Source organism: Bufo gargarizans, chromosome 2, assembly GCF_014858855.1.
Source record: "Bufo gargarizans isolate SCDJY-AF-19 chromosome 2, ASM1485885v1, whole genome shotgun sequence".
NCBI classification, from domain to species: domain Eukaryota; kingdom Metazoa; phylum Chordata; class Amphibia; order Anura; family Bufonidae; genus Bufo; species Bufo gargarizans.
Genome location: NC_058081.1, coordinates 379,292,293 through 379,317,036, shown reverse-complemented (window position 1 = coordinate 379,317,036; position 24,744 = coordinate 379,292,293). Strand labels below are relative to the sequence as shown.

Sequence of the window (24,744 nt, the reverse complement as noted above, 5' to 3'; positions counted from 1 at the left end):
TCTGCTTCTGTTATCTATGTGGAGGGATATGTTCCTGGTATACCGGTATAGAAGGATCTGGCAATCTGCTCCTGTTCTCTTCATGGAGGGATATGATCCTGGTATACCGGTATAGAAGGATCTGGGGATCTGCTCCTGTTACCTAAGTGGAGGGATATGTTCCTGATATACCGGTATAGAAGGATCTGGCGATCTGCTCTTGTTATCTATGTGGAGGGATATGGTCCTGGTATACCGGTATAGAAGGATCTGCTCCTGCTATCTATGTGGAGGGATATGTTCCTGGTATACCGGTATAGAAGGATCTGGCGATCTGCTCCTGTTATCTATGTAGAGGGATATGATCCTGGTATACCGGTATAGAAGGATCTGGTGATCGGCTCCTGTTCTCTTCATGGAGGGATATGTTCCTGGTATACCGGTATAGAAGGATCTGGTGATCTGCTCCTGTTATCTATGTGGAGGGATATGTTCCTGGTATACCGGTATAGAAGGATCTGCTCCTGTTATCTATGTGGAGGGATATGATCCTGGTATACCGGTATAGAAGGATCTGCTCCTGTTATCTATGTAGAGGGATATGATCCTGGTATACCGGTATAGAAGGATCTGGTGATCGGCTCCTGTTCTCTTCATGGAGGGATATGTTCCTGGTATACCGGTATAGAAGGATCTGCTCTTATCTATGTGGAGGGATATGTTCCTGGTATACCGGTATAGAAGGATCTGCTCCTGTTACCTATGTGGAGGGATATGTTCCTGTTATACCGGTATAGAAGGATCTGGGGATCTGCTCCTGTTCTCTTCATGGAGGGATATGTTCCTGGTATACCGGTATAGAAGGATCTGCTCTTATCTATGTGGAGGGATATGTTCCTGGTATACCGGTATAGAAGGATCTGCTCTTATCTATGTGGAGGGATATGTTCCTGGTATACTGGTATAGAAGTATCTGACGATCTGCTCCTGTTACCTATGTGGAGGGATATGTTCCTGGTATACCGGTATAGAAGGATCTGCTCCTGTTATCTATGTGGAGGGATATGATCCTGGTATACCGGTATAGAAGGATCTGCTCCTGTTATCTATGTAGAGGGATATGTTCCTGGTATACCGGTATAGAAGGATCTGCTCTTGTTATCTATGTGGAGGGATATGTTCCTGGTATACCGGTATAGAAGGATCTGCTCCTGTTACCTATGTGGAGGGATATGTTCCTGTTATACCGGTATAGAAGGATCTGGGGATCTGCTCCTGTTCTCTTCATGGAGGGATATGTTCCTGGTATACCGGTATAGAAGGATCTGCTCTTATCTATGTGGAGGGATATGTTCCTGGTATACCGGTATAGAAGGATCTGCTCTTATCTATGTGGAGGGATATGTTCCTGGTATACTGGTATAGAAGTATCTGACGATCTGCTCCTGTTACCTATGTGGAGGGATATGATCCTGGTATACCGGTATAGAAGGATCTGGGGATCTGCTCTTATCTATGTAGAGGGATATGATCCTGGTATACCGGTATAGAAGGATCTGCTCCTGTTATCTATGTAGAGGGATATGATCCTGGTATACCGGTATAGAAGGATCTGGCGATCTGCTCCTGTTCTCTTCATGGAGGGATATGATCCTGGTATACCGGTATAGAAGGATCTGGCGATCTGCTCCTGTTCTCTTCATGGAGGGATATGTTCCTGGTATACCGGTATAGAAGGATCTGGCGATCTGCTCTTGTTATCTATGTGGAGGGATATGATCCTGGTATACCGGTATAGAAGGATCTGGCGATCTGCTCTTGTTATCTATGTGGAGGGATATGATCCTAGTATACCGGTATAGAAGGATCTGGCGATCTGCTCCTGTTCTCTTCATGGAGGGATATGATCCTGGTATACCGGTATAGAAGGATCGGCTCCTGTTCTCTTCATGGAGGGATATGATCCTGGTATACCGGTATAGAAGGATCTGCTCTTGTTATCTATGTGGAGGGATATGTTCCTGGTATACCGGTATAGAAGGATCTGCTCCTGTTACCTATGTGGAGGGATATGTTCCTGGTATACCAGTATAGAAGGATATGCTCTTATCTATGTGGAGGGATATGATCCTGGTATACCGGTATAGAAGGATCTGCTCCTGTTATCTATGTAGAGGGATATGATCCTGGTATACCGGTATAGAAGGATCTGCTCTTGTTATCTATGTGGAGGGATATGTTCCTGGTATACTGGTATAGAAGGATCTGGCGATCTGCTTCTGTTATCTATGTGGAGGGATATGTTCCTGGTATACCGGTATAGAAGGATCTGGCGATCTGCTCCTGTTACCTATGTGGAGGGATATGATCCTGGTATACCGGTATAGAAGGATCTGGCGATCTGCTCCTGTTCTCTTCATGGAGGGATATGTTCCTGGTATACTGGTATAGAAGGATCTGCTCTTATCTATGTGGAGGGATATGTTCCTGATATACCGGTATAGAAGGATCTGGCGATCTGCTCTTGTTATCTATGTGGAGGGATATGGTCCTGGTATACCGGTATAGAAGGATCTGCTCCTGTTATCTATGTGGAGGGATATGATCCTGGTATACCGGTATAGAAGGAGCTGCTCCTGCTATCTATGTGGAGGGATATGTTCCTGGTATACCGGTATAGAAGGATCTGGCAATCTGCTCCTGTTCTCTTCATGGAGGGATATGATCCTGGTATACCGGTATAGAAGGATCTGCTTCTGTTATCTATGTGGAGGGATATGATCCTGGTATACCGGTATAGAAGGATCTGGCGATCTGCTCTTATCTATGTAGAGGCATATGTTCCTGGTATACCGGTATAGAAGGATCTGCTTCTGTTATCTATGTGGAGGGATATGTTCCTGGTATACCAGTATAGAAGGATCTGGCGATCTGCTCCTGTTCTCTTCATGGAGGGATATGTTCCTGGTATACCGGTATAGAAGGATCTGCTCTTGTTATCTATGTGGAGGGATATGTTCCTGGTATACCGGTATAGAAGGATCTGCTCTTGTTATCTATGTGGAGGGATATGTTCCTGGTATACCGGTATAGAAGGATCTGCTCTTGTTATCTATGTGGAGGGGTATGTTCCTGGTATACCGGTATAGAAGGATCTGCTCTTGTTATCTATGTGGAGGGATATGTTCCTGGTATACCGGTATAGAAGGATCTGCTCCTGTTATCTATGTAGAGGGATATGATCCTGGTATACCGGTATAGAAGGATCTGCTCTTGTTATCTATGTGGAGGGATATGTTCCTGGTATACCAGTATAGAAGGATCTGGCGCTCTGCTCCTGTTACCTATGTGGAGGGATATGTTCCTGGTATACCGGTATAGAAGGATCTGGGGATCTGCTCCTGTTCTCTTCATGGAGGGATATGTTCCTGGTATACCGGTATAGAAGGATCTGGCGCTCTGCTCCTGTTACCTATGTGGAGGGATATGTTCCTGGTATACCGGTATAGAAGGATCTGGTGATCGGCTCCTGTTCTCTTCATGGAGGGATATGTTCCTGGTATACCGGTATAGAAGGATCTGCTCTTATCTATGTGGAGGGATATGATCCTGGTATACCGGTATAGAAGGATCTGCTCTTGTTATCTATGTGGAGGGATATGTTCCTGGTATACCGGTATAGAAGGATCTGGCGCTCTGCTCCTGTTACCTATGTGGAGGGATATGTTCCTGGTATACCGGTATAGAAGGATCTGGGGATCTGCTCCTGTTCTCTTCATGGAGGGATATGTTCCTGGTATACCGGTATAGAAGGATCTGCTCTTATCTATGTGGAGGGATATGATCCTGGTATACCGGTATAGAAGGATCTGCTCTTGTTATCTATGTGGAGGGATATGTTCCTGGTATACCGGTATAGAAGGATCTGGCGCTCTGCTCCTGTTACCTATGTGGAGGGATATGTTCCTGGTATACCGGTATAGAAGGATCTGGGGATCTGCTCCTGTTCTCTTCATGGAGGGATATGTTCCTGGTATACCGGTATAGAAGGATCTGCTCTTATCTATGTGGAGGGATATGTTCCTGGTATACCGGTATAGAAGGATCTGCTCTTATCTATGTGGAGGGATATGATCCTGGTATACCGGTATAGAAGGATCTGCTCTTGTTATCTATGTGGAGGGATATGTTCCTGGTATACCGGTATAGAAGGATCTGGGGATCTGCTCCTGTTCTCTTCATGGAGGGATATGATCCTGGTATACCGGTATAGAAGGATCTGGGGATCTGCTCTTATCTATGTAGAGGGATATGATCCTGGTATACCGGTATAGAAGGATCTGGGGATCGGCTCCTGTTCTCTTCATGGAGGGATATGATCCTGGTATACTGGTATAGAAGGATCTGCTTCTGTTACCTATGTAGAGGGATATGATCCTGGTATACCGGTATAGAAGGATCTGGGGATCTGCTCTTTTTACCTATGTGGAGGGATATGATCCTGGTATACCAGTATAGAAGGATCTGGGGATCGGCTCCTGTTCTCTTCATGGAGGGATATGATCCTGGTATACCGGTATAGAAGGATCTGGGGATCGGCTCCTGTTCTCTTCATGGAGGGATATGATCCTGGTATACCGGTATAGAAGGATCTGGGGATCTGCTCCTGTTACCTATGTGGAGGGATATGGTCCTGGTATACCGTTATAGAAGGATCTGGGGATCTGCTCCTGTTACCTATGTGGAGGGATATGTTCCCGTTATAGCAGTAGGGCAGTATTTGGGACTCTGGTTCTATCAGACCTGCAGGAAGGGGTCTGGTCTTGTTCTGTTATGTATAAGCTGCTCGTGTCTCCATTTTCTTTCATTGTCCCGTCTCCTGCAGTCTGCTCCTCCATGACCCCAGCCCTCTTCTACCCTTCTACATCACGTTGATTGCACGTTCCTTAATCCTCTCATTCTGTTTATTCTACTATACAGGGGATGAAACCTATCAGGATATATTTCGGGATTTCTCTCTGATGGCTTCAGATGCTCCAGAGAAGCTATCCCGGAGAATCTGTGACCCAAGACTGAGTACGCTCTAAAGGAGGCCTTGGGGGGAGGCTCATGAGCGCCAGGCACTGTACTAATAAATAGACTTTTTATTTTGGCCGTCATAGTACTCCATTGGAGGAAAGTTGCAGTATCGTCACAGGGGATGAGCTGTGATACTCCAGCAGTTTTCCCACAGACAGTGGCATTCTGGCAGCCGTGGCCTCCTGCAGACACCCCTGCTTTTCCTGACTGCTCTGATCTCCTTGGAGCTTGTTGTGTCCTGCTCTTTCTTCCATTGGTGGCCAAGGATGAGAAGACGGCACATCAGCTTCTGTTCTGTAGCCTAAGTCCAAAGGCTGTTCCTCCCCCCCGCAATCAGAACGGCCACTGGATAGAGTCCTGTTATGTTTGGCTGGTGGCACAGTGATTCATAGTCCTGGAGTTCCTGGGTGTCCCGATTTCTGACTGGACAGTTCTAGTCTTGCAGAAGATTCCAGGCAAAGTGAGGATGATGAGTGCTCCAAGAAGGAGGAAGGAGCCAGTAATAAGAAAAGACAAGGAGAAGTCTCCGGTCAGATCACACAGCCAACCTGAAAGAAAGAGTGAGAACCTACATTATGCAGCAGCCTGGAGAGAGTGGTGACCTTAGATGTGGTCAGCAGGACCCCGTGGACTCTCTGCCTGGGCCATGTCCTGAAGCCTTACTCCTATGTATCATAGTCCTCCTAATAAACCTTTCTGTTTAGTCTGCTTTTGGTATGTAGATCATGGTCCTCTGGAAACAGGGACAAGAATTTTAATGAGTGACCCAGGACTCTCACAAGACATACAGCTTGAGGTCACCTCTAACATCTAGTTCCTCCATCTGACCACCCTCTTTGTACATGGTGTGGCCCTCTGGGTGCTGTTTCTTATGTGTCTCAGCACTCTTGTGGCATTTTCACACCCAGCCACCCTAGACAGTGAGGTCCATCACAGGATCTTCTACTGAACTACTTGAATTGGCTATTTCTTGGCTTTATTGTGCCGAATATATCCAGTGTGTGCATAGGGGTGCACTCATCGCTAACCCCCTGTCTCTTCCAGCTTGCAAGCTCCTCACTGTCTCAATGACCTATGGACCTCGTGCACTCTATCTGCTGACTCTCAGACCTCCATAATAAAGCTGGAGATAAGCAATGTTCTCCATCTGTGCTGATAACTGATAGGAGTAGGTCTAAAGAGATCGGTCACTCACCTGAAATTGGAGGTCCAAGGAGTCCTCCCACGCTCTCCAACATCTGCAGCAGTCCCAGTGCAGGAAGAACCTTCTCTGCCCCTACTACCCAAGGGAGGGCAGAGAATACCCCAGGAGTCAGTGCCCCAGCACAGAAACCAAATGCAGTGGCAGCAGCACCCATCTCCACATCCTTAACCGCTAGGGGGAGCAGGCCGATTGTCATAGCGCTCAGCCCAGTCCACAGGCTCAGCAGATGTAATGTACGTTTTGGGCTGAGATCAGAAAGCCAACCACCAAACAAGCGGCCAGCAACATCTGCAACCCCTACAAGAGCCATTAAGAAGGCGGCCTGACGGTCTCCAATGCCTTTCATCTGCATATGAGCGACCAGATGAGCAAAGGGCACAAAGTAACCTGTGTTGATCAGAGTAACAGCGAGGCAGTACCGTAGGAAAGTCCAGTTCCAGAGAAGTTCCCAGCCCCAGAGAAAGGAGCGGGATGTGTCCGGAGGCGCCTCGCTGGAGGGTGGAAGCAGAGCCCCACATGGCACAGAATGAAGGGCCATTCCAGAAAGCAAGAGCATGGCCCCCCGCCAGGAATATTCCTCTACGAGGTACTGGAGGAGGGGTGTCAGGGCAAACGAGAAGATGCCAACACCAGTCAGCACAAATCCTGTAGCTAAGGACCGCCGCCGTGAAAAGTGGCAGGTCACAGTGGCCATCGATGGTGAGAAAATTAGAGCCCATCCAAGACCTGTAAGAAAACAGAGACAACATTAACTCCTGTCCTATTCTTATTCTATGAGCCCGCCCCCTGCAGGGTGATACAGACAGAGAGCTATGACCCCGCCCCCTGCAGGGTAATACACACAGAAGAGAGCTATGAGCCTGCCCCTCCCCCTGCAGGGTGATACAGACAGAAGAGAGCTATGAGCCTGCCCCTCCTCCTGCAGGGTGATACAGACAGAAGAGAGCTATGAGCCTCCCCCTGCAGGGTGATACAGACAGAAGAGAGCTATGAGCCCGCCCCCTGCAGGGTGATACAGACAGAAGAGAGCTATGAGCCCGCCCCCTGCAGGGTGATACAGACAGAAGAGAGCTATGAGCCCGCCCCCTGCAGGGTGATACAGACAGAAGAGAGCTATGAGCCCGCCCCCTGCAGGGTGATACAGACAGAAGAGAGCTATGAGCCCACCCCTCCTCCTGCAGGGTGATACAGACAGAAGAGAGCTATGAGCCTGCCCCTCCTCCTGCAGGGTGATACAGACAGAAGAGATCTATGAGCCTGCCCCTCCTCCTGCAGGGTGATACAGACAGAAGAGAGCTATGACCCCGCCCCCTGCAGGGTAATACACACAGAAGAGAGCTATGAGCCTGCCCCTCCTCCTGCAGGGTGATACAGACAGAAGAGAGCTATGAGCCCGCCCCTCCCCCTGCAGGGTGATACAGACAGAAGAGAGCTATGACCCCGCCCCCTGCAGGGTAATACACACAGAAGAGAGCTATGAGCCTGCCCCTCCTCCTGCAGGGTGATACAGACAGAAGAGAGCTATGAGCCTGCCCCTCCTCCTGCAGGGTGATACAGACAGAAGAGAGCTATGAGCCCGCCCCTCCTCCTGCAGGGTGATACAGACAGAGAGCTATGACCCCGCCCCCTGCAGGGTGATACAGACAGAAGAGAGCTATGACCCCGTGTGGCAAACATCGCCACTTATAGAATGTCTTTCTTGTCTGTACCTCTTCCCCCCCCACCCCCTCAACCTCCCATCAGCCCTTGCTATTGTCTGACCCCACCTCTCCTTGTACCTCATCCAGGTGCGCATGCCCAGTAAAGTCAGTTGACTCCCAAACTGTGTGTCGTCCAGTCAGTGGGGAAATTGTCTCTTGAATATTGACCTGTTTCTTCAGCTACAAGGGGATTTAAGTGAAGATATTGAGGGTATATCTTCAAGCTCCAAAACAATTGGTGGCAGCGGTGGGATTCAAACCGCACAGCAAAGCAGCAGTTCATTGAAACAGCCATTCGGATATACCGGAGTTCGAGAATATGTGCAGTCATTCGAACGAACGGTGAATGGAGACGAATTATGCAACATTGAAACGAACTACGTTAAAGGAATTATTGGAAGCAAGGGGAAGAAAAGCCAGCAACAAAACCAAAGCTACTCTTGTGGCCGAACTCATGGAGGGGGACAGAGCGACCACTGCGGCAACTCCACAGGAGACAGAGCTAACAGAATTTACAAGAGAGCTCAATAGCAGGTTAGCTTTTTACCCAAACACCCCCTCCGTGGAGACACTAGAAAGACTGATAGCAGATGTGCACGAGTACATTGTAGCTAAGCAAAGCGCTATTCAGCGAGTCGGGGAAGGAGCCCCAGCGCCCACCAGCACTACCCAGGGAAAAGCTAAGATTCCCTACCAAGCTTTTAAAAATTACACAGAAGGAGAAAGTGATATTGACGAATACCTACAGGATTTCGAAAGGTTGTGCCAGCTACACGACATCAGCCCAGCCGACCAAGTACCCCTGCTGGCAGGTAGATTGTCAGGCCGCGCCGCAGAGGCATACCGAACCGTCCCAGACGAAGACATCAGGAATTATCACAAAGTCAAACAAGCCATCCTAGCACGGTATGCCATTACCTCTGAGGCATACCGACTCAAATTCCGGGACATCAAGAAACAAACAAAAGACTCACACACTGAATGGGCACACCAACTACAACGAGCCGCCAAGGGGTGGATGGAAGCGACACGGGTCACCACTATGGAAGAGATGTTCCAGTTAATAGTAATGGAGCAGTTTTTTAATGGACTAACCACAGAACTGCAAAATTGGGTACGAGATCGCAAACCCAGTACCCTACCAGAGGCAGCCAAGCTAGCTGACGAGTTCCAAGACACCAGGCGAGACCAACGCCCACCACACGGGACCAAGTATGGATCTACCACCCCTCTGCCAGCAGTGACTACCTTGGCTCACCCACGACCAGCCGCGAGCCACAACCAGTACCCTCCTAGGTACAATACCCGACCACCGATCCGCTGCCACACCTGCAACCAACAGGGGCACATCCAGAGAGACTGCCCACGTAACCGACCTCGCCAGAACTGGAACCACCAGGGTCCTCCTCCCCCCAATCAGGCTGCAGTACACTGCTGTCAAAGAGAATCTGTGCTCCCAACATCCACAATCACCTCAATAGAAGAGCCTCTGGGGATCCTACACGAGGTAAACCCCATACAAGCCGCCTCAGACAACCGTCAGGGGCACCGCCAGGTGGTACACATGGAGGGGAAGAGTATACAAGGATTACGTGACTCTGGGGCCACGTTAACCCTGGTCCGAAATCATTTGGTGCCTAAGCACACCCTCACCGGAGACTGTGTAGCTGTACGGGTGGCAGGGGGAGCAATTTACAAAGTTCCCACTGCCAAGGTGCATTTGAATTGGGGGGCAGGGCATGGAAACGTGGAGGTGGGAATTATGCAGGATTTGCCCGCTGATGTTATTTTGGGCAACGACTTGGGGAGCTCACCTCTGCTTTTGTCCCTCAACCAACTATCCAAGAGGCCTACCCGGTTGTTACCCGGCAGCAAGCACGCACCACGGCTCCATCCGATCACTCTGAGGCTCAGGTAAACAATATGCCACACACCCCTCCTATTCTCCCCTGGGATGCCCCCCTGGAATTTGGCAGTGAGGTGGCCCTAGATCCCTCCCTGCAGGTATATAAAGATAGGATTAACAAGGACCAAGGAGGGTTGGAGGGAGAGAGATATGCTTGGGATAAAGGTCTCATATACCGCTATGCAGAGAAGGTAGTAGCAGGGTCCATACCCGTGCCCACTAAGCAGTTAGTGGTACCCCGAAAGTATAGACAAGAGTTGCTGCGCATCGCTCACGATATACCATTATCAGGACATTTAGGAATCAGCCGAACGAAACATCGGCTGACACAGAACTTCTTCTGGCCAGGTATCTCAAAGGATATTAGACAATACTGTCAAACGTGCGATACCTGCCAGAGGGTAGGGAAGAGAGGGGATCGCTATAAAGCCAAACTCAGATCCCTGCCCATAATTGAAGAACCCTTCAGTCGAGTAGCCGTAGACATAATAGGACCCCTAGCGAAACCCAGTCCCTCCGGTAAGAAATACATCTTGACCGTGGTGGACTACGCCACTAGATACCCAGAGGCAGTGGCGTTGACCTTATGCGAATATTCTCCCGTATGGGATTTCCACGGGAGATTATATCGGATAGGGGCACCCAGTTCACTGCAGAGGTCACCCACCAACTCTGGAAAGTGTGTGGGGTGAAACCGATCTTAAACTCCGCCTACCACCCCCAGTCCAACGGGCTCTGCGAACGGTTTAACGGAACACTTAAACAGATGATCCGCACGTTCATAGACACTCAAAAAGACTGGGAACGGTTTTTGCCCCACTTGCTCTTTGCCTATAGGGAAGTACCCCAAGAATCCACGGGATTCTCCCCTTTTGAATTATTGTTCAGGAGGAGAGTGAGGGGTCCCTTAGACCTTATCAGAGAACACTGGGAGGGAGGGGTAACTACGAATGGTACTCCTATTGTTCCATACGTGCTGGAGTTTAGGGAACGCTTGGAGGCTCTGACCCAGGCGGTACGTACTAACCTCCAAGCGGCCCAACAACGACAGCGCAGATGGTATGATAAGGGGGCCAGGGACCGCAGCTTTCAGGTCGGGCAGAAGGTGTTAATCCTACGGCCAGTCCCTAATGACAAGCTGCAGGCCTCCTGGCAGGGCCCATACAAGGTGGTGGAGCAAATCTGTGATACCACCTATGTGATCGGCCCGTGCGCTGGAGCAGGGGGCAGACGCATGCTCCATGTGAACATGCTGAAGCCCTACTACGAGCGCATAGAAGAGGTGACTGCTATTTGTGCCTCTGCCGCAGAGGACTTTGACAATTTACCTCTCCCAGACCTCCTAGAGAAAGAGGGCCAGAAAGAGGACCTGGAAGAGGTTCAGTTAGGTGAACGGCTGAGTCCCCAGGAAAGGGTGCAGGTTCATAGTCTAATAAGGGAAAAAGGAACCACTTTTTCTAATATAGCCACCCACAGAGTAGAAACACCAGGGCAGACCCCTCTCCGCCAACTTCCTTACCGCATACCTGAATCTGTAAAGGATAATATGCGCAATGAAATTGAAGAAATGCTACAACTAGGAGTTATAGAGCACTCTGAAAGCCCTTGGGCCTCCCCAGTAGTTCTGGTGCCGAAGCGGGATGGGACTACCCGCTTCTGCGTAGACTACCGGAGGCTTAATGATAAGACCATATCCGATGCCTACCCTATGCCCCGGATAGGGAAAATTCTTACCGGGATTTTACTTTCCTTGAGTCCGGAGGCAGCACAGAATGGGTTAACTTCGTCGTCATCCTTTTCCAGGACCGCCCACCTAGAACATATTAATTAACAATTAATCAATGAATTAACTCCCCTATAAAACGCCTCCTCCACAATGCCTCCTTGTGTTTAAAAGAATAGACTCCGACAAATAGTGGATGCCAAAAATAATTTATTAGGGAGGGTATACTTGTGCTGCCTCCGGACTCAAGGTAAGTAAAATCCCGGTAAGAATTTTCCCTTTCCCGTTTCGTCCTCCGGCAGCACAGAATGGGATTTTCATAGACCTCAAAGGGGGGGAGTTTCAGAAAGAGCTGCCGACAACACACCAGTGCCAAAGGCTGAGCTCCTAGCGTTGATGTCCAGACGGTAGTGTTTCACGAAGGTGAGAGATGAAGACCAAGATGCCGCATTGCAAATTTCTTCTATCGGAACCTGCGCCATCTCCGCCCAGGAAGTGGCTGTGGCTCTGGTGGAGTGCGCTCTGATGGGGAAAGGAGGAGGCACTGCCTCAAGAGAATAAGCTTCCAGAATCGTGGACTTTATCCATCTCGCAAGGGTATCTTTGGAAGGAGAGAGTCCTTTCCTTGGGCCAGAGAAAAGGATAAACAGGTTTTCACTGCTTCTGAATTCTCCTCCTGTTCTTTGGAGATAAATTTCTAATGCTCTCTTCACATCCAAGGTATGGCAGAGACTCTGTTGTTCGTCAAGAGGCTCCGGACAGAATACAGGAAGGAATGCTTCCCTGTTTTTGTTTCCTGAAGACGGAACCTTGGGCATGAAGAATGGCATGGTGCGAAGCAGGATCCGATCCGGAAGGAAACGTAAGTATGGAAACTTGGACGACAAGGCTTGGAGTTCCCCCAGTCTCTTTGCAGAAGTGATTGCTGTGAGAAAGAGTGCTTTGTAAGAGAGCCATTTGAGATCAGCCTCTTCCAATGGTTCAAATGGAGAAAGGGTCAGTCTTTTCAGAACCAAGGAAAGATCCCAGACCGGAAACGGATCCCTATGCGTAGGATTAAGTCTTCTGACTGCTTTAAAAAATCTCACGATCAACGGATGATGGAGGTATTTATTCTCAGCCATGGCATTAATAGCGGTCATATGTGACCTTAGGGTATTAGGCTTTAGCCCTTTCTGGAATCCATCTTGAAGGAACTGAAGGATGGAGGAAACATTAATAGTTTGAAAGCCAGTCTCAGACAACCAGGATATAAACCTTCTCCAGACTTTAGCATATTTTCTATTTGTAGAGTCTTTCCTTGAAGAAAGTAGAGTATTAACAACTGATTGAGAGAGGCCTTTTCCCTCTAATCTATTTCTTTCAGCCTCCAAGCAGTAAGGTGTAGACGGCCCAGACTCTGGTGATGCAATCCATTCTGAATCAGAAGATCCGGGCGCAGAGGAAGTTTCCAGAAGTGGCCTTTGGACAGCTGGAACAGGAGAGGGAACCACGACCTCCTCGGCCAAAAAGGAGCTATTATTATGGCTTGAGGTTTCTCCTCTACTATTTTTCTCAGGACTCTCGGGATAAGGGGAACTGGAGGGAAGATGTAGACTGACAGGTGTCTCCAATTCATGGAAAATGCGTCTATCACCGTGGGGTTGTCGTGACTGTTTAGAGAACAGAATCTGTCCAGCTTTTTGTTCTTTGCTGACGCCATCAGATCCCAGGACGGTGTCCCCCATCTGGATATGATCTGTTGAAAGATGATTGGGTTGAGTTCCCAGTCGGCTTGATTGATCGTCTTTCTGCTCAGATGGTCCGCTCGAGTATTGTAGCAAGCTCTGATATGCATTGCTTTTAATTCCAGCAGATGTAATTCTGCCCACTTGAATATTTTTTTGCATAGCCTCAGAAGACGAGAGCTTCTTGTTCCACCTTGTTTGTTCAAGTAAAATACCGTCGGCAGGTTGTCTGACCGGATCAACACAGGTTTCCCTGACACATAGGTTCTGAACCGGTGAAGAGCTCGAAGGACTGCTTTCATCTCTCTGTAGTTGGAGGATTGTTTCCTTTCCTTGGAAGACCAGAGACCCTGCGCCCATTTGTCCTGGAGGTGAGCCCCCCCATCCTCGACCGGAAGCATCTGTAGTGATGATCACTGGCGTAAGAAACCGGAAATTGGAAAATGGCTCGTGCGTAGCCACCATCTGAGGCTCTGGATAGTAGAGGGTCTCATCTTCATTCTTGCATCCAATCTGAATTTGTTCCGACGCCAGGCACGCAGCATATCTTGTTGCAGCTCTCGGCTGTGAATATTTGCCCAAGGAACAGCATCGGAAACTGACGTGAGATGGCCGAGTGTCTTCATCACCCTGCGGATAGATGGGGAATGAAGCGACATCAATTTTTTTATTTCCTTCTTCAGGGTCCCTACTTTCCCAGGGGGGAGATAGAGCTTCATAGTCCTTGTGTCTATTGTAAATCCCAAGAAGGTCTTGGAGGTAGCTGGGACGATATCCGACTTCTCCCAGTTCACTAGGAATCCTGCCGATTGTAGGACTTCTATAGTTTTCTTTAGATGTAGATGAAGTAGGACTTCTGATTCCGCTGCAATTAGCCAATCGTCCAGGTAGGGGAATATCTGAATCCCCTGGAGGCGCAGTGTCACTGCAATTACCACGGCTATTTTGGTGAAGACTCTCGGGGCTGAGCATAGACCAAATGGCAGGGCCTTGAACTGGTAGTGGAGTGTCACCCCGTTCCTCTTGATGGCCACTCTTAAGAATTTCCTTGATTCTCGACTTATCGGGACATGGAGGTACGCGTCCTTTAGGTCTAGAGACGCCATAAACACCTTTCCCCTGAGAACAGCAGTGATGGATCTTATTGTCTCCATTTTGAAGTGTATTTTCTTCATATAACGGTTCAGGTAGCGGAGGTCTATAATCAACCGACTTTTGCCATCTCTTTTTGGGATACAGAAGATCCTGGAGTATACCCCCAAATTTTTCTGAGCCCTTGGAACTTCTTCCAGAACTCCTTTGCCCAGAAACTCGTTTAGTAGAAGAAAGACATGAGGATTTTCTCCTTTGCTGAGTACAAATCTGTCTCTTGGAATATGATCGAGTTCCAGTCGATAACCTCTTCTTATAATCTCTAGGACCCAGATGTCTGAAGTGATGTGACACCAGTTCTCGTAGAAGAGAGACAACCGACCTCCTACTTTCTGCCCTCTGGCGTCAGAACTCGGATTTTGGAGGTCTGGTATCCTCTCCCTTTCTCTTGGACTTTTCGGAGGAGGTCCAGGCTCTTCGATCGGATCTTCCTCGTCCAGCCCGTCCTCTGAAGTTCGGTCTTCTTGAATCTTGACCCCTATAGGGACGAAAAAACCTGGTCTTGTCCCTGCGTCTGGGTTGCGGAAAGTTCAAGGCTTTATCTTCCTTATTAGCCTCCAGTAATTTATCTAACTGTGATCCAAACAGTTTCCCTGGTTCAAAGGGGAGGGCACACAAGTTGTTTTTCGAAGAGGAATCGCCAGACCAGATTTTCAGCCAGAGAGATCTACGGATCGAGTTGGCTAACGCCATGTTTTTGGCACAAAACCGTATTGTGTCGACCGGGAAATCACAGAGAAATTCTGCCGCTGACTCGAGTGTAGGTAATTGCTTGAGAAGCTCTTCTCTTGACACCCCATCTTCAATATCCCTGCCCAGGTGACTGAGCCATACTCTAAGAGCTCGCGCAACCGGGACGGTCGCCATTGCTGCTTTATTAAGTGAGGCAAGATATGTATGTTGTCTTTTGAGGAGACCATCAGCCTTTTTTTCCATGGGATCCTTCAACAAGGATGAATCATCAGAAGGGAAGAATGATCTTTTAGCCAATCTAGCTACAGCCGGGTCCACTTTAGCCGGGGTACCCCAAGAGGATGATTCCACTGGGTCCGTCTTGTATACACTTCTAAATCTGGAACCTAGGTTTATTCTTCCTACAGGATGTTCCCACTCTTTAGACATCACTGCATCCAGGACTGGGTGCCCAGGGAACACTGACGCCTTCTTTTTAGGAAAATAAAAAAGATCCTCTTCATTATGTTTGCTGCACTTTTCTTTATTGGTCTCCATAATATTCTTGACCTCTTTAATCAGCTGATTTGTGTCAGCTTTGTCAAATAAAAAATTATCCTCCATAACGGGAGAATCAGAAAATGAGGAGATCTCCCCTTCGGAGCGTGACGATTTCTCGGACGAGGATGGGGAACGCGGTCTCCTCTTGGTACCTTTCTTCTTTGCCTTACATTTTTTAAGGAAGGATTTAAAGAGGGAAACCATCTTGCTCGTCTCGTCGTCAGAAGACTCATCAGCGTGAGAACATTGCTCACAGATATTAGTTGCATGGTTATCCGGTAGGGGCTGGAGACAAGAAATACACACGGGGGAACTGGCTCTCCGTTTTTTCTTTGGCGGGGAGGGTTCCTGGGTATCCTGATGGCATCTTATGCACAGGTCCTGAGGAAAATCATCCGGAAGTGGCTGTTCGCATGATTGGCACATCCTGTGCCTACTCTTGCGGGACCTCTTTTCCCCTCTGCTGGACGTACTGGACATCTGATGGAAAAAAAGCGGATTCATTAGGGATTTTTAAGAAATTGAACAGTGCAAGGATAGGTTTCCACATTAAACAGAAGGTTTGCCTGACAATAGGACAGGCCTATACCTTTAAAACGCTAGGGCTCGGCTGCCAGGCACACAGGCACCGGAGCCCTGCACAACTTCTCTTTTAAATTCAAATTTGGCGCCGGAACGGGAGGGAGGCCGCTTCTGATGACGTCAGACGCTTTGCCTGCGTCTGCGTTCCACAACCCGGAAGTGCGGCCATCGGAGCACTGCGGCGGATACACGCGGCTCCCATAGTGCAGACTTCAGACCCCGATCAAGACAGGCGCAAGCGGGCAGGTCAGGAATGTCACCCCTCGAGCTCTCACAACCGGAGCTCCGCCAGGCGCTAGCAGTCAGCCCAGGAACACCTCTTCACATCGGGGCTATTGCTGCAGGTACTCCGGACACTAGCCGGCCAGACATGGAGCCAGGTACTCATGGCTATCCCCATACTGAGGCCTCCAAACCTTGTCACAACAAGGTATACGGCCGGACAATAGGTGGGCTTCATCCTCAGATGAGGACAAAAAAAAACACAAGGAGGCATTGTGGAGAAGGCATTTTATAGAGGAGTTAATTCATTGATTAATTGTTAATTAATATGTTCTAGGTGGGCGGTCCTGGAAAAGGATGACGACGAAGTTAACCCATTCTGTGCTGCCGGAGGACGAAACGGGAAAGACGAGCTCCTGGACAAAATGGCCAGGGGCCAATACCTCACCACAATAGATCTTTGTAAGGGGTATTGGCAGATTCCCCTAGCCGAAGACGCCATCCCTAAGTCGGCGTTTGTCACCCCGTTTGGCCTGTACCAGTTTAAGGTCATGCCATTCGGGATGAAAAACGCTCCGGCTACTTTTCAGAGGATGGTGGATCCGCTATTGGATGGGTTCCAGGAGTACGCTTGCGCCTCTCTAGATGATATAGCGATCTTCAGCCAGTCCTGGACTGAACACCTGACCCACATAGGAGCCGTACTAGACCGTATTAGGGAGGCAGGATTAACTCTGAAACCCAGTAAGTGCCATATAGGGATGGCAGAAGTCCAATACCTAGGACACCGGGTAGGGAGCGGCCAACAAAAACCTGAACCGGCTAAGGTAGAGGCTGTAGCCAAATGGCCAACCCCTCGGACCAAAACTCAAGTACTGGCATTCCTAGGTACCGCAGGATACTACCGTAAATTTGTACCCAACTACAGTACCCTGGCCAAACCCCTCACCGATGTGACCCGCAAGAATCTTCCTAAGATAGTAGTCTGGACCCCAGAGTGTGAGCAGGCATTCCAGCAACTAAAAACGGCTCTTGTGAATGCACCTGTACTTGCCGCCCCTGATCCAACTAAACTCTTTCTTTCTCGTCCACACAGACGCTTCTATGTTTGGATTGGGGGCAGTACTGAGCCAAGTCGGAGAAGATGGCGGCGAGCATCCAGTGGCTTACTTAAGCAGAAAACTTTTACCCCGGGAAGTAGGCTACGCCGCCATAGAAAAAGAATGCCTGGCCGTGGTGTGGGCCCTTAAAAAGCTGCAGCCCTATTTGTATGGACAACCCTTTTCCTTACTCACAGATCACAACCCGCTGGGGCGGCTGAACAGGGTGTCAGGAGACAATGCCTGGCTGCTGCGCTGGAGTTTGGCGCTGCAGCCTTTTGACTTTACCATCCACTACCGCCCTGGGAAGCAAAATGGCAACGCCGACGGGTTATCCAGACAAACTGAACTTGAAAAGTGATCTGTGAGCGCTCCTCCGGACATCCCCAAGCCGATCCGTTGGGATCAGACTGTGTATGCCGGCTTGGTTCTGGGGGAGCATTGTGGCAAACATCGCCACTTATCGAATGTCTTTCTTGTCTGTACCTCTTCCCCCCCACCCCCTGAACCTCCCATCAGCCCTTGCTATTGTCTGACCCCACCTCTCCTTGTACCATAGTAATCTATGTACTGTATGTAAATGAGGCTGTTGGAGGTTTGAATCCAGGTGCGCCATGCCTAGTAAAGTCAGTGACTCCCAAACTGTGTGTCGTCCAGTCACTGGGGAAATTGTCTCTTGAATATTGACCTGTTTCTTCAGCTACAAGGGGATTTAAGTGAAGATATTGAGGGTATATCTTCAAGCTCCGCAACACCCCGCCCCCTGCAGGGTGATAAAGACAGAAGAGAGCTATGACCCCACCCTCTGCAGGGTGATACAGACAGAAGAGAGCTATGAGCCCGCCCCCTTCAGGGTGATACAGACAGAAGAGAGCTATGACCCCGCCCCTTGCAGGGTGATACAGAAAGAAGAGAGCTATGAGCCTGCCCCTCCTCCTGCAGGGTGATACAGACAGAAGAGAGCTATGAGCCTGCCCCTCCTCCTGCAGGGTGACACAGACAGAAAAGAGCTATGAGCCTGCCCCGCCCCCTGCAGGGTGATACAGACAGAAGAGAGCTATAAGCCTGCCCCTCCCCCTGCAGGGTGATACAGACAGAAGAGAGCTATGAGCCTGCCCCGCCCCCTGCAGGGTGACACAGACAGAAGAGAGCTATGAGCCTGCGGGGCGGTACAGTAGAGAGCTATGGGCCTACCCTTCCTCCTGCGAGGCGGTACAGTAGACTGCTACAGGCCTGACCCTTCTCCTCCTGTGGGGCGGTACAGTAGAGAGCTATAGGCCTGCCCGTCCTCCTGTGGGGCGGTACGGTAGAGTGCCATAAGCCTGCCCTTCCTCCTGCGGGGCGGTACAGTAGAGAGCTATGGGCCTGCCCTTCCTCCTGCGAGGCGGTACGGTAGAGAGCTATGGGCCTGCCAGTCCTCCTGCGGGGCTGTACGGTAGAGCGCTATGGGCCTGCCCTTCCTCCTGCGGGGCGGTACAGTAGAGAGCCATGGGACTGCCCTTCCTCCTGCGGGGCGGTACAGTAGAGAGCTATGGGCCTGCCAGTCCTCCTGCGGGGCGGTACAGTAGAGAGCTATGGGCCTGCCAGTCCTGCGTGGCGGTATAGTAGAGAGCTATGGGCCTGCCCTTCCTCCTGCGTGGCGGTACAGTAGAGAGCTATGGGCCTGCCCTTCCTCCTGCGGGGCGGTATAGTAGAGAGCTATGGGCCTGCCCTTCCTCCTGCGGGGCGGTATAGTAGAGGGCTATGGGACTGTCCTTCCTCCTGCGGGGCGGTACAGTAGGGAGCCATGGGCCTGCCCTTCTTCCTGCGGGGCGGTACGGTAGAGCGCTATGTGCCTGCCCTTCCTCCTGCGTGGCGGTACAGTAGAGGGCTACAGGCCTGACCCTTCTCCTCCTGCGGAGCTTTACAGTAGGGAGCTATGGGCCTGCCGTTCCTCCTTTGTGGCGGTACAGTAGGGAGCTATGGGTCTGAGCCTTCTCCTCCTGCGGGGCGGTACAGTAGAGAGCTATAGGCCTGCCCGTCCTCCTGTTGGGCGGTACGGTAGAGTGCCATAAGCCTGCCCTTCCTCCTGCGGGGCGGTACAGTAGAGAGCTATGGGCCTGCCCTTCCTCCTGCGAGGCGGTACGGTAGAGAGCTATGGGCCTGCCAGTCCTCCTGCGGGGCTGTACGGTAGAGCGCTATGGGCCTGCCCTTCCTCCTGCGGGGCGGTACAGTAGAGAGCCATGGGACTGCCCTTCCTCCTGCGGGGCGGTACAGTAGAGAGCTATGGGCCTGCCAGTCCTCCTGCGGGGCGGTACAGTAGAGAGCTATGGGCCTGCCAGTCCTGCGGCGGTATAGTAGAGAGCTATGGGCCTGCCCTTCCTCCTGCGTGGCGGTACAGTAGAGAGCTATGGGCCTGCCCTTCCTCCTGCGGGGCGGTATAGTAGAGAGCTATGGGCCTGCCCTTCCTCCTGCGGGGCGGTATAGTAGAGGGCTATGGGACTGTCCTTCCTCCTGCGGGGCGGTACAGTAGGGAGCCATGGGCCTGCCCTTCTTCCTGCGGGGCGGTACGGTAGAGCGCTATGTGCCTGCCCTTCCTCCTGCGTGGCGGTACAGTAGAGGGCTACAGGCCTGACCCTTCTCCTCCTGCGGAGCTTTACAGTAGGGAGCTATGGGCCTGCCGTTCCTCCTTTGTGGCGGTACAGTAGGGAGCTATGGGTCTGAGCCTTCTCCTCCTGCAGGGCGGTACAGTAGAGGGCTACAGGCCTGACCCTTTTCCTCCCGCGGGGCGGTACAGTAGAGGGCTACAGGCCTGACCCTTCTCCTCCTGCGGGGCGGTACAGTAGGGCGCTATGGGCCTCCTCCTGCGGGGCGGTACAGTAGAGGGCTACAGGCCTGACCCTTCTCCTCCTGCGGAGCGGTACAGTAGAGGGCTACAGGCCTGACCCTTCTCCTCCTGCGGGGCGGTACAGTAGGGCGCTATGGGCCTCCTCCTGCGGGGCGGTACAGTAGAGGGCTACAGGCCTGACCCTTCTCCTCCTGCGGGGCGGTACAGTAGGGCGCTATGGGCCTCCTCCTGCGGAGCGGTACAGTAGAGGGCTATAGGCCTGACCCTTCTCCTCCTGCCGGGCGGTACAGTAGAGAGCTATGGGCCTGCCCTTCCTCCCGTGGGGCGGTACAGTAGAGGGCTACAGGCCTAACCCTTCTCCTCCTGCGGGGCGGTACAGTAGGGCGCTATGGGCCTGCCCTTCCTCCCGTGGGGCGGTACAGTAGAGGGCTATAGGCCTGACCCTTCTCCTCCTGCGGGGCGGTACAGTAGAGAGCTATGGGCCTGCCCTTCCTCCCGTGGGGCGGTACAGTAGAGGGCTACAGGCCTAACCCTTCTCCTCCTGCGGGGCGGTACAGTAGGGAGCTATGGGCCTGCCCTTCCTCCCGTGGGGCGGTACAGTAGAGGGCTATAGGCCTGACCCTTCTCCTCCTGCGGGGCGGTACAGTAGGGCGCTATGGGCCTCCTCCTGCGGGGCGGTACAGTAGAGGGCTACAGGCCTGACCCTTCTCCTCCTGCGGGGCGGTACAGTAGAGTACTATGGGCCATATAGCGTAGCTCACCTGACACTCCTCCGATGCTCAGGTAAAGTTGGTAGAGTTCTGTGGAGAATGAAGCTAAAAACATCCCAAGAAACGATAGGAAACCTCCAAAGATGACGACAGGACGGGATCCAAACCGAAGGGCGAGTGCACAGCCCAGGGGACCTGGAGAGAAGAGCAATATTATGAGGACGATGGCCACGCGGGCCCTTCCTGCTTTTGGGCCCCTTTTCTACCTGATCAATCTCTAGTGCCGTTACTGGTGAAGAGCTCTGATATATGACAACTCCAGCATCCAATAGAAGCCTGAAGCCGTGAAAAACTGCCACATAAAACTCCTACGCGTTTCGGATCTAGATACGGCGACCCTCACTCGTGGCATAAAGATGTGTGACAAGGACATAACTGTGCAGGGAGCCAATCGTTCCATGACGAGATAAGTGGGACTGAGCCGTGGCACTCTACCTCCCCTGCTGCTGCTCAGTGGCCGTTCACACAGTAGTCGGCTAACGCTGAAGACCAATAGAAATACAAATCAAAGGAAACTAGCAGGAATGTGCAATGACTTCAGATTTGTGACTGTGCCATGGGACGCAGACGTCAACCTGCTTCCCTATATAAAGCTTTCTTCTATGGTTCTCGCCCCTTCCAGGCCCTGGACCACCATGAAGATACATCACCATTGTGCGCTGCAGGGAAATGCAGAGCAGCTGGTTTTATAGTGCGGGATATCTGATAGGGGTTCTGCAGTCCTCTCCTGCGTGGTGCACCCCATGTAATGTAACTGACAAACACTGCAAGTTATCACAGTAGTGTTACATAAGGAAGAGCAAATCCATTTCACAAAAACTTGTCCCCCAAATAAATCCAAAACTTTTGCAATTTGTTGTGGATTAAACACATAAAAAAAAGAGCGCAGGGCCATTTTACTGTGAGAATTGAGGAGAAATACCACAGGGGAGGAAGAAGGAGGATACTCTCACCCTGACTGGCTCAGACACTGACAAACACCCTAGATCAGCCAATCAGGGGGCAGCATGTAGGAAGGTGCCCTAACCCTGCCCTGGCAGGAAGCTGTGCTGTGGCTCTGCCTCTGCAGACTGCAATCGGGAGGGAAGAGGTGATGGGGAGGGACAGTATGAGAAGATTATAGGGAGAGAAGAGGTGATAGGGAGGGACAGTATAAGAAGATTATAGGGAGAGAAGAGGTGATAGGGAGGGACAGTATAAGAAGATTATAGGGAGAGAAGAGGTGATAGGGAGGGACAGTATAAGAAGATTATAGGGAGAGAAGAGGTGATAGGGAGGGACAGTATAAGAAGATTATAGGGAGAGAAGAGGTGATAGGGAGGGACAGTATAAGAAGATTATAGGGAGAGAAGAGGTGATAGGGAGGGACAGTATGAGAAGATTATAGGGAGAGAAGAGGTGATAGGGAGGGACAGTATAAGAAGATTATAGGGAGAGAAGAGGTGATAGGGAGGGACAGTATGAGAAGATTATAGGGAGAGAAGAGGTGATAGGGAGGGAACAGGTGATAGGGAGGGACAGTATAAGAAGATTATAGGGAGGAAACAGGCGATAGGGAGGGACAGTATGAGAAGATTATAGGGAGAGAAGAGGTGATAGGGAGGGACAGTATAAGAAGATTATAGGGAGAGAAGAGGTGATAGGGAGGGACAGTATGAGAAGATTATAGGGAGAGAAGAGGTGATAGGGAGGGACAGTATGAGAAGATTATAGGGAGAGAAGAGGTGATAGGGAGGGACAGTATAAGAAGATTATAGGGAGAGAAGAGGTGATAGGGAGGGACAGTATGAGAAGATTATAGGGAGAGAAGAGGTGATAGGGAGGGACAGTATGAGAAGATTATAGGGAGGGAACAGGTGATAGGGAGGGACAGTATAAGAAGATTATAGGGAGGAAACAGGAGATAGGGAGGGACAGTATGAGAAGATTATAGGGAAAGAACAGGTGATAGGGAGGGACAGTATGAGAAGATTATAGGGAGGAAACAGGCAATAGGGAGGGACAGTATAAGAAGATTATAGGGAGGAAATATGTGATAGGGAGGGACAGTATGAGAAGATAATAGGGAAGGAAGAGGTGATAGGGAGGGACAGTATAAGAAGATTATAGGGAGAGAAGAGGAGATAGGGAGGGACAGTATAAGAAGATTATAGGGAGATAATAGGTGATAGGGAGGGACAGTATAAGAAGACTATAGGGAGGGAATAGGTGATAGGGAGGGACACTGTAAGGAGATTACTGGAAAGGAATAGGTGATAGGGAAGCTCAGCATAAGAAGAACCTGATTAATGCGATGTAACATGGAGAGATCAGTCATGCTCCTGACCCTGATTAATGAGATGTAACATGGAGAGATCAGTCATGATCCTGACCCTGATTAATGAGATGTAACATGGAGAGATCAGTCATGTTCCTGACCCTGATTAATGAGATGTAACATGGAGAGATCAGTCATGTTCCTGACCCTGATTAATGAGTTGTAACATGGAGAGATCAGTCATGCTCCTGACCCTGATTAATGAGATGTAATATGTAGACATCAGTCATGTTCCTGACCCTGATTAATGACATGTAACATGGAGACATCAGTCATGTTCCTGACCCTGATTAATGAGATGTAACATGGAGACATCAGTCATGTTCCTGACCCTGATTAATGACCAGTAACATGGAGACATCAGTCATGCTCCTGACCCTGATTAATGAGATGTAACATGGAGACATCAGTCATGTTCCTGACCCTGATTAATGAGATGTAACATGGAGACATCAGTCATGTTCCTGACCCTGATTAATGACCAGTAACATGGAGACATCAGTCATGCTCCTTACCCTGATTAATGCGATGTAACATGGAGACATCAGTCATGCTCCTGACCCTGATTAATGAGATGTAACATGGAGACATCAGTCATGCTCCTTACCCTGATTAATGCGATGTAACATGGAGACATCAGTCATGCTCCTGACCCTGATTAATGAGATGTAACATGGAGAGATCAGTAATGCTCCTGACTCTGATTAATGAGATGTAACATGGAGACATCAGTCATGCTCCTGACTCTGATTAATGAGATGTAACATGGAGACATCAGTCATGCTCCTGACCCTGATTAATGAGCAGTAACATGGAGAGATCAGTCATGTTCCTGACCCTGATTAAATGAAATGTAACATGGAGACATCAGTCATGCTCCTGACCCTGATTAATGAGATGTAACATGGAGACATCAGTCATGTTCCTGACCCTGATTAATGATATGTAACATGGAGAGATCAGTCATGCTCCTGACCTGATTAATGAGATGTAACATGGAGACATCAGTCATGTTCCTGACCCTGATTAATGAGAGGTAACATGGAGAGATCAGTCATGTTCCTGACCCTGATTAATGAGATGTAACATGGAGAGATCAGCCATGCTCCTGACCCTGATTAATGAGGTGTAACATGGAGAGATCAGTCATGTTCCTGACCCTGATTAATGATATGTAACATGGAGAGATCAGTCATGCTCCTGACCTGATTAATGAGATGTAA

General features: G+C 50.1%; 2 protein-coding genes across 9 annotated transcripts in view; one reads left to right on the top strand and one right to left on the bottom strand.

Annotated features, from left to right (window-relative positions):
• ACAP1 (ArfGAP with coiled-coil, ankyrin repeat and PH domains 1) overlaps positions 1-5,097 on the top strand; it is an 81,456-nt gene extending 76,359 nt beyond the window's left edge. The window contains exon 22 of the mRNA XM_044280757.1: positions 4,960-5,097. Within this exon, the coding sequence (XP_044136692.1) occupies positions 4,960-5,066 (107 nt within the window). The 3' untranslated portion in view covers positions 5,067-5,097. The remainder of the gene's footprint in view (positions 1-4,959) is intronic.
• An 11-nt stretch (positions 5,098-5,108) lies between these two features.
• Positions 5,109-24,744, bottom strand: part of SLC16A13 (solute carrier family 16 member 13) — an 85,975-nt gene continuing 66,339 nt past the window's right edge. For all 8 annotated transcript variants that reach the window (XM_044280766.1, XM_044280761.1, XM_044280764.1 and 5 more), the window contains exons 3-5: positions 21,196-21,339; positions 6,254-6,988; positions 5,109-5,606 (exon numbers count right to left, since the gene is read on the bottom strand). In XM_044280766.1, the coding sequence (XP_044136701.1) occupies positions 5,419-5,606; positions 6,254-6,988; positions 21,196-21,339 (1,067 nt within the window). In that variant the 3' untranslated portion in view covers positions 5,109-5,418. The remainder of the gene's footprint in view (positions 5,607-6,253; positions 6,989-21,195; positions 21,340-24,744) is intronic.